Genomic DNA, 18133 nt, shown 5'->3' with positions numbered 1-18133 from the left:
ATGGCAGATTTGCACCCAGAACCCTCTTAGTCACTGTGCTCTGCTGTCCCTCAAAATATGGCAAGTGCTATGAAATCTGGACTGGTAGGGGGTTGTTGGTCAGGGTAGGCCCCTGAAGAGCTGACGGTTTTGATTTGAAGCCTGGTTTTGAGAAGGAGCCAGGCACGTGAAGATTTGGCAAAGTGTGTGCCAGGCAAGGAAGATAGCAAGTAGATTGCTTCTTATATGGATCAACGAAGGCCAGGATTTTCTTTCACTTAAAATAGACACTGCCATGAGTTTCCTAAGGAAGCTTCTTATTAACATCCTAAGTATAGGTCAATGGCCACCACCAAACCAAGATTTAGTAAGTAAAGTTTTATGGGGTGAGGTAGGTCAGTATGACCCCGTCCAGATAGGTAATGGTTTCCACACTGAGACCAAGGAAACCCATGGTCCAGCATTCATAGTGCTAGAAGCTAGAACATAACTGAGAAGGGTAAAGTTGAGTCAGTAACGTGAAACACTTGTCACTCCTGCCCCCCTTTTCCCCAATGCACTCCTCGATTTGCTTTCTCCTCCCTTGATGCTTACAGGAGTCTGTGTCCTTGAAATAGTGTGTTTTCATGAGAAGTTTAGTTATTGGTTGACCATTCTTTTTCTTGGATGGACGATAAGACTTTTGGTGTGCTACCTCAAGTCTGTCTTCGGTTCAGGGATGTTTTTCTTCTAGTAAATCATGAATATTATTTATGTTCTGTCTTCAGATTACATATTCAGGAACACCAGTTATCAGCATCTTGGATCTCTGTTGTCTGTCCTTAGCTTTGGTTATCTCACTGAGAGTAAGCTCCTCTCCTGAAAAGTCTCCTCAGAGCCCTTTTCATGTCCCTGTTCCTCAGACTGTAGATGAAGGGGTTCAGCATGGGGGTGACCACTGTGTACATCACTGAGCCTATTGAGCCCTTTCTGAAGGGATGCGTTGTTCCAGAAGTGAGGTAGACCCCAAGGCCTACACCATAGAACAAGGAGACAACCAAGAGGTGAGACCCACAGGTGGAAAAGGCTTTATACTTCCCTGCAACAGAGGAAATGCCCATTATGCAGGAGATAATTCTAGAATAAGAAAAAAGGATCCCAGTCAGGGGAATAACACCCAGCAGGCCAGTTACCAAATACAGCAGGATGTCATTGGCAAGGGTGTCAGAGCAGGCAAGCTTGAGGATCTGAGTAAGTGCACAGAAGAAGTGGGGGATTTCTGTCTCCTTGCAGAAGGACACCCTCAAAAACATCAAGCTTTGCAACAAAGAATGTCAGGCAGATTAACCAAGAAAGCAGAAGCAGGAGACCGCAAAGGTGAAGGTGAAGGTTCATAATGACCGTGTAGCGCAAGGGGTGACAGATGGCCACAAACCGATCATAGGCCATCACCGTCAGGAACAAATTATCTAGTCCAGCAAAAATCATGAAAAAATACATCTGGGTAATGCAGCCTTCATACGTGATGGTGTTGCTCCATGTCTGGATGTTCACTAGCATCTCGAGGACAGTGATAGAAGGGAAACCTATGTCAGGGAGGGACAGGTTGGAGAGGAAGAAGTACATGGGGGTGTGGAGGTGAGAGTCAGAGCTGATGGCCAGGATGATGAGCAGGTTCCCAAGCACAGTGACCAGGAACATGGACAGGAACAGCCCAAAGAGGAGGGGCTGCGAGTCCATATCTTCTGAAAGTCCCAGAAGGATGAATTTTAAAACCACTGTTTGGTTCCCTGCTTCCATATGACTTATGGAAATTGCCTGGAAAGAGGCAAGAATAATGTTAAAACAATGACAAAACAAGAGCGTGCCATACATTTCAAACTCATGAGGTCTTATGTCTTACCTAAGAGTCGTGATTTCTTTGGTTGACCAAACTGTCTTCAGTAACACCCTCCCCTTCCTGTTTGTATCACTACTACCAGGATCACCTCTTTAAAATGAATGTCCCAGGGCACCCAGTAGGCTTAGTCAGCAGAACATGGGTCTCTTAATCTTGGGGTTATGAGTTTGAGCCCCACGTTGGGTGTGGAGATTGCTTAAAAATAAAATCGGAAAAAAAATAAAGAGGCTCCTGGGTGGCTCAGTCGGTTAAGCATCTGCCTTCAGCTCAGGTCATGATCTCAGCGTCCTGGGATCACGCCCTGCATCAGGCTCCCTGCTCAGTGGGGAGCCTGCTTCTCCTTCTGCCTGCCACTTTCCCTGCTCGTTCTCTCTCTCTCTCTCAAATAAATAAATAAAATCTTTAAAAAATAAAATAAAAAATATAATGAATGTCCCACACAATGCGGGGGTCTCCTCTGCATCATCCCCAACTCATGGTTGTTCCACCTCTGCTATATAATTCCTATAAGAGGACCACTAGCCTCATGAGCATCTCCATTCTGCTTTGTATCTGTGGTCTCTTCAAGTCCAGGGAAACAGAAGAGGGAGATCATTGGGACTTGAAGAATTTAGTGATATTTTTTGTTCTCATGACGCTTACCAGTGTCTGTCTGGTATCTTATCAGTATCTAGGAACAGCACATTCTCTGTCTGAAGTTTGAGTCAGAGAAGGATGCTGTGCGAAAATTTTATAGATAATTCTTTTTTTTTTTAAAGATTTTATTTATTTATTTGAGAGAGAGAGAATGAGAGAGCACATGAGAGGGGGGAGGGTCAGAGGGAGAAGCAGGCTCCCCGCCGAGCAGGGAGCCCGATGCGGGACTCGATCCCGGGACTCCAGGATCATGACCTGAGCCGAAGGCAGTCGCTTAACCAACTGAGCCACCCAGGCGCCCTAGATAATTCTTTCATTATTATAGTAACTCCTACATTGCTGTCTCAGTTTGTCCCTCTCTCACCATCATAATGATCAAGGTACCATAATATGCTTCAATTCCAAAGACTAAATCAGACACCCTCCCCCCCCACCCGAACCATACATTCTAATTATATCCTGCAAGTTCGTATTGTAGTTCCTTCCATTTCTTTAGGTTAGGACAACTATGCCTTTTCTATTTCATTTTCATTTCATATCCCAAGCACTTAACACAGTACCTGGTGCTCTCTATATATTTTGGTTGAGAGAGTGACAGAAGAAATTTTCGGGGTATAGTAGAGACAATTCCCTCTCGTAAAATCCTTTAACCAGGAAGAGACACCATTTATCATAAAGGCTTTTCAACTCTCATAAAGGGAATGAGAGCCCTACCTTTTATTTCACCCTGTTAAAAAAAAAAAAGAAGTCTTAGTTTACATTTGAATATTAGGTCTCTGTGACAGGAGGGAGTTTCTAAACTCAGAGACAGTTGTCTTCAATTTTATATACATTTAAGAAAAGGTGGGGGAGCCTGGGTGGCTCAGTCATTAAGCGTCTGCCTTCAGCTCAGGTCATGATCTCAGGTCCTGGGATCAAGCCCCGCATCGGGCTCCCTGCTCAGCAGGGAGCCTGCTTCTCCCTCTCCCACTCTCCCTGCTTGTGTTCCCTCTCTCGCTGTGTCTCTCTCTGTCAAATAAATAAAATCTTTATAAAAACAAAAAAAAAAGAAGAAGAAAAGGTGTATGCAAAGTTCCTAAGCAGAATAGTTAAAGATTACAAAGAATTAGATCAGTTGTTTAAAGTATATACAATAAATCATGTGTTCATCAATAATTCCAAATGACAGGTTGCCTGGGTGGCTCAGTCGGTTGAGCATCTGCCTTCAGCTCAGGTCATGATCCTGGGGTCCCAGGATCGAGCCCCATGTTGGGCTCCCTGCTCGGCGGGGAGTCTGCTTCTCCCTCTGCCCCTCATCCCTCACCCCACTCATGCTCTCTCTCAAGTAAATAAAATCTTTTTTAAAAAAATAATACCGGGCGCCTGGGTGGCTCAGATGGTTAAGCGTCTGCCTTCGGCTCAGGTCATGATCCCAGGGTCCTGGGATCGAGTCCCGCATCGGGCTCTCTGCTCCTTGGGAGCCTGCTTCTCCCTCTGCCTCTCTCTGTGTGTCTCTCATGAATAAATAAATAAAATCTTTAAAAAATAATAATAATAATACCAAATGACATTAAAAGGCAAATTAGAGTCTGAGAGAGGGAAATTTTATAAGGAAATATAGAAGTGCAGTTTAATATATTGGAAAGCTTTTAAAAGCAGAACTTATTAAACTCAACACCCAAAAACAACCCAGTTAAAAAATGGGCAGAAGACATGAATAGACATTTTTCCGAAGAAGACATCCAGATGTCCAACAGACACATGAAAAGATGCTCAACATCACTCATCATCATGGAAATACAAATCAAGACTGCAATGAGATATCACCTCACACCTGTCAGACTGAGTAAAATCAACAACACAGGAAACATCAGGTGTTGGTGAGGATGTGGAAAAAGGGGAACCCTCTTGCTCTGTTGGTGGGAATGCAAACTGGTGCAGCCCCTCTGGAAAACAGGATGGAGTTTCCTCAAAAAGTTAAAAATAGGGGCACCTGGGTGGCTCAGTCGTTAAGCATCTGCCTTCGGCTCAGGTCATGATCCCAGGGTCCCGGGATCAAGTCCCACATCAGGCTCCCTGCTCCACGGGAAGCCTGCTTCTCCCTCTCCCACTACCCCTGCTTGTGTTCCCTCTCTTGCTGTGTCTCTCTCTGTCAAATAAATACATAAATAATCTTTTTTTTTTAAGTTAAAAATAGAGCTACCCTATGATCCAGCAGTTGCACCACTAGGTATTTACCCAAAGGATACAAAAATATTGATTCAAAGGGACACATGCACCCTGATGTTTATAGCAGCATTATCAACAATAGCCAAATTATGGAAAGAGCCTGAATGTCCATTGGCTGATGAATGGATAAAGAAGATGTGGTATATACATACAATGGAATATTACTCAGACATAAAAAGAAATCTTGCCATTTGCAATGACGTGGATGGATGGAGCTAGAGTGTATTATGCTAAGGGAAATGTCAGGCAGGGAAATAAATACCATATGATTTCACTCATATGTGGAATTTAAGAAACAAAACAGATGAACATGGGGAGGAAGAAAAGAGAGGCAAACCATAAAACAGACTCTTAACTATAGAGAACAAACTGAGGAGGGTGGGGGGATAGGCTAAATGGGTGATGGGCATTAAGGAGGGCACTCGTGGTGAGCACTGAGTGTTGTATGTAAATGATGAACCACTAAATTCTAAACCTAAAACTAATATTACACTGTATGTTAATGGGAATTTAAATAAAAATGTGAAACTACAAAATAAAAAAATAAAAGCAGTAAGAAAACAGTAAGAAAAAACAAACAAGTTATATCGGTCAAAAAAGAGTTAAGTATGAGACTGTTGATAACATTGCTGTTTATGGCTCTCTGGAATCACTGTAGAGTATCCTGTTCGATCACACTATTTAGAATATTGGTATTGGAGTTTTGCTGTTGGAGTATAATGTTTATAGCAGTGACATGTTGGAACCTAAATAGGACAGTCGAGAAACCTTAACTAACATGACAAAGTGTCCGTGTTACAATGTTAAGTAGAAAGAACAGAATGAAACGGGAAGAATAGAGAGACGTTCACATAGAACAGTGGCCGTCTGGAGGTGAACTGTGACGGAAATTCACCAGAGTGTCCACCTTGCTTTTACTGAGAGGTCAGAGTGTAAGTGCCTATTTTCTTTATTTCTTTTTTTTTTTTTTTTTTCCTTTTTCTACATTTTCTTAATTTTCCACAATGAGCATATATTACTTTGTGATTATTTAAAAAACTATGGAGAAATATATTCATGTATTTGAACAGATTTCAGGGTGGCCCCTTTTTCTCCCTGTTCCCCTGGGCAGCTCAGAAACACAGTAATCCCTGAATAAAAGATAGCATGAGCCATTATGCCAGGTGGAGAGAGGGAATGGTGTTTGGAAAAGGGAAGAAAAGGGAAAGCAGGAGTAAAAGAAGCAAAACTTCAGAGATGAAACAAGGGGAAGAAGCTATAAAATAAGTCAGGATTCTCCAGAAACACAGAACCAACAGATCTGTGACCTGTATGTACAGTTTGAGCCCGAAGGCCTGAGAACCAGAGCTGATGGCTTGGTTCCAGTCTGAAGCCTGGCAGGCTTGAGTTCCTAGAAGAGCTGATATTTCAGTTCCAGTCTGGAAGCAGGGGCAAGCCAGCCTGAAGGCAGTCAGGCAGAAAGAATGATCTCTTACTTAGCCTTTTTCTTCTCTGCAGGCCTGCAGTGGATCTAATGAGGCCTCCCCACATCAGAGAGGGCAATCCGCTTCACTCAGTCCAGGGGTCCAAATGTTAATCTCCTCCAGGAACACCCTCACACACACATACACCCAGAACTGACCAGATATTTACCATCACAGAAGCGTATGGATTATATCTGGTGATTTCAACTAAAAGGTAGCAGCCTGCAGAACTAAAACGCTCTCCACCTGGCTGCAATATCAGTCTCATTATGAATTTGGAGTAATGTCCACCGCCTGCAGGCCACTGATGGAAGGCAGACATGCTGATGACTCCAGCAAAGCGTTGGAGAGCCTTGCTTTGATTCTGAGTATGTGCTGGTGGGGGTGGGGGTGGGGATGGTGATGTATGTGTGGCAGGCATGCAGAATGAAAGATCCGATTTAGGGCAGATTTTTCAGATGTGAGAAGAGTATAATCAGCTTCGATGACAAATGGGGATTTGATTGCTTCAGGACTCCATGGATCGTAGGAAGACAAATGAGAGGAACTTTGCTAGTGGGAGCATCTGAGACCCTCCATGCAGTTGGACATGGAAAGTCAGGAATGGGTGAGGATGTCTGTGAAACAAGACTTATACATGAGGGGCACCTGAGGGGCTCAGTTTTAAGCATCTGCCTTCGGCTCAGGTCATGATCTCAGGGTCCTGGGATCGAGCCCCGCATCGGGCTCCCTGCTCCGCGGGAAGCCTGCTTCTCCCTCTCCCACTCCCCCTGCTTGTGTTCCCTCTCTCGCTGTCTCTCTCTCTGTCAAATAAATAAATAAAATCTTAAAAAAAAAAAAAAGACTTATACATGAAGATCGGTATTTAAGGAGAATCTGGCTCTTTGGTATCAAAATGGCAACGTAAACTTTCACTGGACACCTTCACTCGCCAGTGGGGCTTTAATTCAGGTCCTCGTAGCTCATCTGGGCTACACATAGACTGGCACCCTCCTAGCCCCTTATGCAGGAGAGGTCAGGGTGGTTCCCACCTCATCATTGTTCACATCTTTTAAAAGTCACTCAGTGGCTCAGTATCCCTCCAGAGAAAGGTCCAAACTCCACTCCCTCAGTGGTCTGGCCCCTGTCTTCCTTCTCTGGCCTCATCACCCATTCCACCAACCCCCTCCTGTCTTTTGACCCGCCCTTTGTATGAAGGAGGAAATTGCCCAAAACTTTTAAGTTACTCAAAAGAATGGCTGCATTTCTTTTGAACATTACATCGAAGTGTTGCCAAAAAGGCCAACTTAATTCGCACATTTTCTGGGGGAATATTCCTTTGTTTGCTTGAGACCTAGATTCTGTGACATCAGTGCTAACAAGTAGGAGATTAATAAACTTCAAGTGATTTTTGTCCAGTAGAGACGCAAATTGTTTCTGTTCAGCTAAGAAGATCACCCCAAAGGTTATTGTTCATTGCCCTGTGGGACAATCAATCTCTGTCTGGTAAAAAAGGTAACCCCAAAAGCTACAGTTTTTCAAAAAAAATTTTTTAAAGATTTTATTTGAGAGAGAGACTACGCACACAAGTAGGTGGGAGGGACAGAAGGAGAGGGAGAAGCAGACTCCCTGCCGAGTAGGGAGCCAGCCGTGGGGCTTGATCTCAGGACCCTGAGATCATGACCTGAGCCAACACTTAACCAACTGAGCTACCCAGGTGCCTCCAAAGCTACAGTTTTATTTTTCCTGTATCTTTGCATCCAACTTGGAAAACTCATTTCATTATTCCTTTCCTATCTGTATAAATCCCTGTACCTCAAATGCTCTGCAAACTAGCTTTACTGTCCTGGCTCCCTCATTAATAAACTAGTCTTTGACATAGACTCACCATATATCTGTATGAGAGTCACATTTTTATCTATCAGAAAATAATGCATTGACGTCAGATCCTTGACATTTCTTACAATTCTTGGTACATCCTATGCTGTTTTGTAGCTCTGGACCTTTGCATTTGGCGTCCCCTGGAGTCCTCTTCCTCCCTATTCACCTGGAAAAGTCCTATCCCTCCTCTCACGTTCTGTCCTGAAATCTTGATTGACACCCCCCAGGAAGCGCTGACCACTCTCTCTTTGCACCTCCTCTGTACCTTGTAGAAACTGGTGCATGCATGTGTTTGCTCCTGAGGCTTTCATCCCCCTGGGGAGCAACACATTGTAGTTACCTCCTTATATGCAGTACCTAGCTCAGTGTTAGGCACAGGGAGATGCTCTCTACATGTGGAAAGTTCCCTCTAGAAAATAAAAGGGAGGGATGTTCAAGTGGGTGAAGAGGGAGTTCTGAAGGGGAGACCTAGAACCATCAGGCAGGGAAAGGAGAGCAGAGCTAGAGATGAGGTAAGGACATGAGGTGCAGTGGGGCTTGGAGAGCCCCGTCCAGAGCCAGGGATTTCACTTGATTGGGGCGGGCTTTTCATCCCTCCGCATCCCTACCTTTGTGCCAGGAAAGCATGCAAGTGAAAGCTTTGGCCCGCCCTCTTAACTCTTTGCCAAAGCAGTTTCTGAGCAATGCTAAGGCATCACAATGGAATTGCTGAAGATTTGGGCTCTGTTACATTAGCTTCTCCCAATGGAAGACAAATAAGGGCAGAGAAGCAGGGACCAATAGCTAAGCATCGGGGCCCAGGGCCAGAATGACACCCGGTGTGGCCCCAGGGTATTTCCTTCTGACACGGGAGAGGCGAGGTTGAGGTGAAGGGCACAGGAGGGTTCTTTGGGGCTGAGTTCCCTCACTTCTCATTAAATAAATTGCCGTTTTGATTATCTGTTTCTGGAGACTCCCCACCCCCTGTCAAGGGTCAGGGAGGTGACCTTTTCTGCCCTGTCTACCCAGTGGGAGCAGAGTTGGAGGCCCATGTAGGATCCGCACGCCCCCCCCACACACACAACATACACGCATATCCTCCAGCCCCACCCCTAAGTCCCCACTGGCACATTTTCTTCCTAAAATATTCCTCTCCCCTTGGGCATAGCCTCCAGGGTACACAGCTTCCCTTAGGGAATTTCTCACTCCATCTCATTTCTCTACAAATCTAAGGATCAAAAAACATCTTTGGTCAAGTCTTTTTTTTTTTTTTTAAGATTTTATTTATTTATTCATGAGAGACACAGAGAGAGAAGCAGAGACAGAGAGAGAAGCAGGCTCCCTGTGGGACTCATCCCAGGACTCTGGGAATCATGACCTGAGCCAAAGGCAGACGCTTAACAACTGAGCCACCCAGACGCCCCAGAATCATTCTTTTAAATGTTTTTTTCCAGTATGATCTCATTCATATAAAGGCCCAAAATGGACAAATCAAAACTCTGGTGATGGACATCAGAATAGCAACAATCTTTGATCGCTTCTCGGCCTTTTGGCTAAGATCAAGTGCAACAATCTTTGGGGAGTAATGTATGATATTTCTGGGGTGCTGGTAACGTTCCGTAGCTTAATCTGGTTGGCAGTTATGTAAGTATGTCCACCATGAACATTTCATCAAGCTGTATATACATATGATTTGTTTACTTTTCTGTTTGTTATATTTTAATGAAAACATTCACTTGAAAAATTTCCAGGATACATCCTTAGGTCCAACATCTCCTCTTCAGCAGCAGAATCATTATTCCTAGACAGATTTCAAGGATAATTTTGATTGCATTCCTTAGTAATAACAAGATGCAGTTGATAGCTAATTTTTGTAACAGGACAACACATGTAGGCAATTAATAGTAAACATGAACACGCATCGGGGGCACCTGGGTGGCTCAGTTGGTTAAGAGTCCAACTGTTGATTTTGGCTCAGGTTGTGGTCTCAGGGTCTTGAGATCAAGCCCCGCGTCCTGGCTTGACACTCAGTGGGGAGTCTGCTTGAGATTCTATCTCTCTGCCCCTTCTCCCGCTCGTGCTCTTTCTCTCTGAAATAAATAAATAAAATCTTTAAAAAAAAAAAAAGATATTCTCACTTGTGTGATATGGAGAAGAAACACTAATTTCCATAGGATCATCATAATAAGAAACTGATAAAATGATGTCCCCCCCCTCAGGGAATGCCATATGTCAGTTAAAGTGTTTGAAGTAGATGAATGGAGTTTCTAAAGAGACATAAAACACAGTGTTGTGGTCAATGAGTAAGTTCCCAGGGCAATATGTATGATATACTATTTAGGTGAACTTTAGGTGGTTTTTAGGTAAGCGTCTGCAAAACCTGTTTATGGATACATAAATCAAGACTGACATTACGGAAACACTGACAGGAAAATATACCCAACAAACTCATGGTGTGGTAGCTATTGGAGGTAAGATATGCAGAGGAATGGTAACATGTAAAAGTACCAAGAAAACTCAGATTTTACTGGTAATAATTTATTTTTTTAAATATTTTTGTTTGTTTGTTTGTTTTATTTATTCATGAGAGTCAGAGAGAGAGATAGAGAGAGGCAGCGGCAGAGGGAGAAGCAGGCTTCCCGCCTAGCAGGGAGCCCAATGCGGGACTCGATCCCAGGACTCTGGGATCGGGACCTGAGACGAAGGTAGACGCTTAACCATCTGAGCCACCCAGGTGTCCCACTGGTAATAATTTAAATCTCTATAAAATATGAGTTCTGAAGCTAATATTAATGAGTCAATACTTTTTTATTTTTTTGAGAGTTAATACTTTTAATATAGGTAGTAGATATTGATGATAGTCATAATATGTGATATTAATGAAAATTTTCTAAGTGTTGAGCAATATCCTCAGGTGGTGTTTCTCAACTCTGGATGTTAGGACCATCAAGAATCTCATATGTAGAAATTCTGATTAAATTGGTTCTAGGCTGAAGCTAGTGGCAGTGTATTTTTAAAATATCCACAGGTAAAATAATGATCAACTAAGAATGTGAACTGCTGATCTTTTTTTTTTCAAAATTTTATTTAAATTCTACTTAACATACAGTGTAATATTGGCTTCAGGTATTTAGTGATTCAACAATTCCATACAACACCTGGTGCTCATGATAATAAGTGCTGGCAAGTGCCTGCTGATCTGAGATTTCTTTTTTCTTTCCTTCCTTTCCTTTTTTCTTTTTTCTTTCTTTCCCTCCTTCTTTCCTCCCTTCCTGATAAGCTCCTTTGTGTTTTGTTTTATCTTTTTTTATGATTCATTACTTTATATTTTTAGATCCATTAGATTGTAAATTTTAAACTACTTTTTACGTTAATCTATAATCATTAAAAATGATTTATACCCTGGCGCCTGGGTGGCTCAGTTGGTTAAGCGACTGCCTTCGGCTCAGGTCGTGGTCCTGGAGTCCCGGGATCGAGTCCCACATCAGGCTCCTTGCTCAGCGGGGGGTCTGCTTCTCCCTCTGACCCTCTTCCCTCTCGTGCTCTCTCTCATTCTCTCTCAAATAAATAAATAAAATCTTTGAAAAAAAATGATTTATACCCTAAAGTTTGTATTTTAGCTTAAACATAAGCATTCATTTATTTCATTTTTGTTATACAATCAAGGCTTTTTATTTAAATATGGGTTACTAATGGGAGATTTACATCTTCTCTATCATAAACCATACCTACAAAACATTGTATGTGATTTATGTTTTTTTATTATGTTATGTCACCATACAGTACATCATTAGTTTTTGATGTAGTGTTCCATGATTCATTGCGTAAAACACCCAGTGCAATGAGCACTGGGCATTTATTATCTTTTAATTGAAGTTTAATTAATATATAACATTATATTAGTTTCAGGTGTACAACATAGTCATTCAAAATTCCATGTTACTCAATACTCACCGAGGTAAATGTAGTCACTACCTGCCACCATACAACATTATTATAATATAATTGACTATATTCCCTATGCTGTACTTTTCATCTCTGGGACTTATTTATTTTATAACTGAAAGTTTGCACCTCTTAATCCCTCTTATCTATTTTACCCATTCCCCCACCCCACCCACCACACCTCTGACAACCACCTTTCTCTGTATTTAAGAATCTGGGGTTTGGGGCGCCTGGGCGGCTCAGTCGTTAAGCCTCTGCCTTTGGCTCAGGTCGTGATCCCAGGGTCCTGGGATCGAGCCCCGCATCGGGTTCCCTGCTCCTTGGGAGCCTGCTTCTCCCTCTCCCACTCCCCCTGCTTGTGTGCCTTTCTCGCTGTGTCTCTCTCAAATAAATAAACACTTATTTGGTCTGTGGATTAGAAATAAACATTTATTTGAGAGAGCACACAAGCAGGGGAAGGGTAGAGGGATAGAAACTCAAGCCGACTCCCGGCTGAGCAGGGAGCCCAATGCAGGGCTCAGTCTTACAACCCTCGGATCATGACCTAAGCCGAAATCAAGAGTAAGCTGCTCAGCTGTCTGGGCCAACCAGGCGCGCCTACAAAGAACTCTTAAAACTCAACATTAAGGAAACAAACAACTTGATTTAAAAATGGGCAAATATGGGCGAAAGACCTGAACAGACATCTCACCAAAGAAGATATGAGCATATGAAAAGATGCTCCACATGATATGTCATCAAGCAAGTGCAAATTAAAATGAGAAACCACTATGTACCTATTAGAATGATCAAAATCCAGATCATTAACACTAACTAACAACAGCAAATGCTAACAAGGATGTGGAGCAAGGGAACTCTCATTCATTGCTGGTGGGTATGCAAAATTGTACAGCTACCTTGTAAGAAAGTTTGGTGGCTTCTTACAAAACTAAACATATTCTTACATTGATCCAGCAATTACACTCCTTGGTATTTACCCAAAGGACTGGAAAGGACTTATGTCCACGCAAAGACCTGCACATGGATATTTATGGTATCTTTATTCATAATGGCCAAAATTTGGCAACAACCAAGCTGTCCTTCAGTGGGTGAATGGATAAATAAACTGTGGGACATCCAGACAATGCAATATTATTCAGCACTAAATAGAAATGAACTATCAAGCCACAAAAAGACATGGAGGAACTTTAAAAGCATGTCACTAAGTGAAAAAAAGTCAATCTGAAAAGAGCTACATAATGTGATTCCAACTTCCCCCAAAAAGGATGCAGTGGCCTCAGTGGTGTATATAATGGTCACCCTCATGCTGAACCCTTTTATCTACAATCAGAGGAACAGGATCATCAAGAGGGTGCTGTGGAGATTCCTTAGCAGAACAGCCTAATTGCAATACCTGGGACATTTCTTTTTTTCTTTTTTTTTTTTGGTCTGTGGATTAGAAATTATTGCAAAACAAGGAGTGCCTGGGTCATTCAGTCGGTTAAGTGGCCAACTCTTGATTTTGGCTCAGGTCATGATCTCAGGGTCGTGGGATCCAGCACTGTGTTGGGCTCCACGATCAGTGGGGAGTCTGCTTGAAGATTCCCTCTGCCCCTCCCCTAACTCCTGTGTGCTCTCTCTAAAATAAATAAATAAAATCTTTTAAAATCTTTTATTTATTTATTTGACAGAGAGAGAGACACAGCGAGAGAGAAAGCACAAGCAGGGGGAGTGGGAGAGGGAGAAGCAGGCTCCCCGCAGAGCAGGGAGCCCGATGCGGGACTCGATCCCAGGATCCTGGGATCATGACCTGAGCCGAAGGCAGACGCTTAACGACTGAGCCACCCAGGCGCCCCAATAAAATCTTTTTAAAAATTTATTAATTTTGGAACCTGAAATCAGGTGACCGATGTCTAGCAGTTCTTTTTTTTAACTTGTTTTGTTGGTATGGTAACATATATGTATGTATGTATGTATATGCTATATATAACATAAAAGTTACCATTTTTAGTCCACAGCTCAGTGGCATTAAGTATATTCACACTGTTGTGCAGCCACACCCACCATCCGTCTCCAGAACTTTCTCATCTTTCCAAACTGAGACTCTATCCCCATGAGGCACTGACCGCCCGCCCCCTCCCCCTGCCTCACCCCTGGCTCCCACCATCTACTCTCTGTCTCTGTGAATTTGACTCCCCTAGGAACTTCCTATAAGCGGAGTGATATAATACCTGTCTTTTCGGGAGTGCCCTATTTCACCTAACACAATGTCTTCAACGTTCATCTATGTTGTAGTGTGTGTCAGAATTTCCTTCCTTTTTTAGGCTGAATAATATTCCTTGTGTGTATACACCACATTTTGCTTATCTATTAATCTGTCAATAGATACTTGGGTTGCTTCCACCTTTTGGCTATGTGAATAAACTGCTGTGAACATGGGTGTATAACAGAAGTTTTAAAGCCTTTTTTTCCCAGATCTGATTTGGTCAGCTACATGTGTGGCTTGGAATCTTACACACAAAATAAAGAGGAAGATTTTTAGATGGATGATAAAACAAGATTTTTTTCAGTTATCAAAATTTTGTCAGGAAACTATCAGGAAAAGACTAAAAAGGATATTTTACCATGAAAATTTCAACTAAGCCACTGAACAATTGCCCACAGTCTGAAGAATATCAGAGAACATTTGATTCAAAATTTGAAAAAATGCAAACACTTCTCTTTAACTGAGTCTTGCGGTATAAGAGACCCTGTCCAATTAATGCTTGGATACACCTTGTCTCAAAGAATTTCTAAATTTATTAAGAAATGTGTTCCATTCATAGCCTAAAAATATGAATTCATGTCATAGGTTTTTTGAATCTTGCTATAGTGGCGTTTTGCTCTCTAAGACTATTTACTAAAAGGGATGAAGAAATTTCCTATATAATATTTAGAGTCTTGTGGTTATGGTTCCAATGGCTGTTAGATTACACCACCGAGATTATAAATGCTCATTAAGTTACATATATGTGGTAGAAAGCTATTTATACTTGTTGACAGGAAATTGCTTCTACTTACTAAAGTGGTGTTAATAACACATCCGACTTTGATTTCACCACTCCAGTTTTTACTCAAGAAATTAAAAATGATACATTTCACTTACAATTAAGAGTAAATATTTATAAGATAAATTATTTATTCATTTAAAAAAATGTTTAAGTGGGTTCCATGCCCAGTGCAGGGCTTGAACTCACAACCCTGAGACCAGACCTGAGCTGAGATCAAGAGTCAGACACTTAATCGACTGAGCCACCCAGGTGCCCTTGATTTATTCACTTAAAAACATGTGGCAGAACTTGTTTTTATGGTAAATCATGGAATATCAGTTTAATTTTCTACAATCAACTGGAGTGTCTTCTTTGTCATTTAAACATTTTCTCACATCCAAAATGAAAAAAAAACACATGGTATTACCCTCCCTCTATAGAGAGCATTCTTGACAGAGGAAGAGGTCACTTTCCTGCACTCAAGAGGTCAATTTTCTCACTGCCAAGTCACCCCCAAGTCCAGTACAAGTGGACTCCTCCCCACCCCTCCACCAAATTGCTCTTTCTCTTATTTTCCATGCCATGTCAGTAACTCCAAAGGATATTGTTCAGCCTTTATTACTTGGCCTAGTATCATCATTTTACATGGTTGACCCTCCCTCTCCTGAAATGGGACTTTGTTTATCTACACAACACGTTCAACACCATGTAGCCTATGCAGTCACAAAAGGGTCACGAGGGATTCACTGAGACAGGTGAGCTTTCTTTCTTTTGTGTTACTTTGAGACAGATCCTAAAGTACTGTGGCTACAGGGAGATGGGTCTTTGCAGCAACAATGCATCCCTGAGGGGGAACCTCTTTCCCTCCAAGCCAAATCCATAGTGATGAAGCTCTTCCAAGAAGGAAGAAGCCCATGGGGGCAGAGAGATCCATCTGGCTCCCAAGCTGCCTTCCTGCAAACAGAATTAGCACACACGGTTCCATTCTGCCATTTTCTCATTACCCCAAAGGAGCTGAATGACCTGAAGAGTAGAAGATCAGAGGAACAATTTATTTAATGAGAAGCATGAGAAATCATCCCCTCAGGGACTGGAGAAACCATAAATACTTCCCTAGCATCCTCACCCATAGTTCAGTGACACCTGACTAGGAGAACACACCTGGGCCTCTCAGGGACATGACCTGGGGACAGGTTCTGTCTCCCTGCCATTCTCTGGTATAGAGTCTGTCATCAGCATCCAACAGAGGAGAAAGAGGTTACAGAAACATTTCTTTATGCAATGGCAGCCAACTGAGTCACACCGTCCTAGTGAGTACTGGGTATGAAAAGGAGGACTAAAAATCGGTTGGGGGAAGGAGGTTATAGGATTGATAATGACTCATGACCCCACCCCTTTTTTTTTTTTAGCTTCTGGAATTTATTTCCCTGGTTATGTCTTTTTGGATTCCATTGCTACTATTTTCTGTCACCCCCAGCTCTAATGGGCCCTCGTTCTGGAAACTAGTGACTTCCACAGTGTCACTGTTGGTACTCCCTCAAGCCGACTTTTCTAACCCACCTGCTCACAACTTCCTTGTGCGTCTCTGGTGTAGTAGTTCTCAACTAGTCATTCCTGGAGCAGCCACCACCGTATCTCCTGGGAGCTTGTTAGAAAAATATAGTCTCAGTCCCTGCCCAAGACCTGTTGACAGAAACCCGGGGGGGAGACTCAGCAATCGGTTTTAGCAAGTCCTCCAGGTGATTCTAATGCATGCAATAATTGAAGAATCTCTGTCCAGCAGGATATCTCCTTCTTCACCCCACCGCCATCATGACTTGGTTTCTACTGGGTTGTATATACTCTGTGATTCACGAAATATGTACTGAATGCCCACTCCATGCCAGGTGTTATCTATGTCATCACTGCAATTGTGAATAGACCTCTCTTATCTTTCCTAATGATTGTTTACAGATCCATAAGAAGCTAATGACACTGATTCGTTCTAACTGCAGCAGGCAATCACATCAGCAGCTGATAGCGACCAGATTTGCTTTTGATTTCCTAATATTGTATCTCATTCACTTTTCTGTCTTATGCCATTTCTTTTTAATTATTGGAAACAATGTTAAATAATTATAATAGCAGGCATCATTACCTCTTTCTGCTTTTTGTCTGCTTGTTTTGTTTTTTAGGGTTTAATAATGGGTCTTGGATTAACCCTTGCTTTAACATAGCTATTCTTTATCACCTTTTGGCAGTATCCTTCGATTCCATGTGACTAAAATTTTACTCTGTTCCCTTCCCATCGGTAACTTAGATTTTATTAAATGTATTTTGATTTGTTTGGAAGCTGTGTTATTTTCTGCATCGATTGATTCATGCTTCATTTTACTCCTTGTTCAGTTTGTTGCTTCTATAGTCAGAGATCAACCTGTAGATTTCTGGTTTGTAATATATGGGATCATTTTTGGTTTCAGTCTTTATTCCACTTTCCATGCTCTTCGAGTACAAAGCATGGGAGATATGAGGAAAAGTAAATTTTGTAACTTGTGATCTGAACTTGTGTGGTTTATGATTCAGTGGTAAGAGGGACAGATATTAATCAGATAATTCCATAAGTAAATGTGAATATAGTTATGATTTGTGCAGTGAAGAAAAATGCAGGAGACTATAAAGGCATGGATTAGAGGACTACACTTGGTGGGCAGGGAGGGCTCAGGAAAGGCTCCCCTGAAGAAGTGATGTTTCATCTGAGAAACAAGGACAGGAATGATCACGGAGAAGACAAAGGCATGCAAGAGCCCCATCAGGGAGGGCAGTACTTCACAGGCATGGCTGGGGGAAGAATCACAGCATTTTTAGAATTCCTACAAAGGCCAAAGTGTTGGTGCTTCGAAAGTGAAAGGCTGGTGTAGGGGCGACTGGATGGCTCAGTCATTAAGCGTCTGCCTTCAACTCAGGTCATGATCCCAGGGTCCTGGGATCGAGCCCCACATCGGGCTCCCTGCTCAGCAGGAGGCCTGCTTCTCCCTCTCCTACTCCCCTTGCTTGTGTTCCCTCTCTTGCTGTGTCTCTCTCTGTCAAATAAATAAAATCTTTAAAAAAAAAAAAAAAGAATAGAAAGGCTGGTGTAGTCCGTAATAAGACTGGGAAGTCAGAAGGAACCAGCATATGCAGGCAAGCATGGAAAGGAT

The 18133-nt window shown here is 42.4% G+C and overlaps 1 protein-coding gene across 1 annotated transcript; it reads right to left on the bottom strand.

Annotated features, from left to right (window-relative positions):
• Nucleotides 1-815: 815 nt before the first annotated feature.
• On the bottom strand, nt 816-1863 carry LOC118005426 (olfactory receptor 7D4-like). Its single transcript, XM_034997359.1, has 2 exons — nt 1306-1863; nt 816-1022 (listed from the first exon to the last, which is right to left on the bottom strand). Exons 1-2 carry the CDS (start codon nt 1831-1833, stop codon nt 816-818), a joined length of 735 nt encoding a protein of 244 aa, XP_034853250.1. The 5' UTR covers nt 1834-1863.
• Between the last annotated feature and the right edge of the window lie 16270 nt (nt 1864-18133).

The sequence above is a fragment of the Mirounga leonina genome, unplaced genomic scaffold, assembly GCF_011800145.1.
Source record: "Mirounga leonina isolate KUSES-001 unplaced genomic scaffold, KU_Mleo_1.0 Mir_94, whole genome shotgun sequence".
NCBI classification, from domain to species: Eukaryota; Metazoa; Chordata; class Mammalia; order Carnivora; family Phocidae; genus Mirounga; species Mirounga leonina.
This window is presented reverse-complemented; position numbering and strand designations above follow the sequence as displayed.

What these genes read in the sequence shown, in the direction of transcription:
- LOC118005426 (XM_034997359.1), bottom strand. Translation starts at nt 1,833, where the DNA reads ATGTATGGCACGCTCTTGTTTTGTCATTGTTTTAACATTATTCTTGCC. An exon ending in TCCTGCTTCTGCTTTCTTGG is followed by an intron (nt 1,023 to 1,305) that starts TTAATCTGCCTG and finishes TGTGGGTCTCAC; the next exon opens with CTCTTGGTTGTCTCCTTGTT.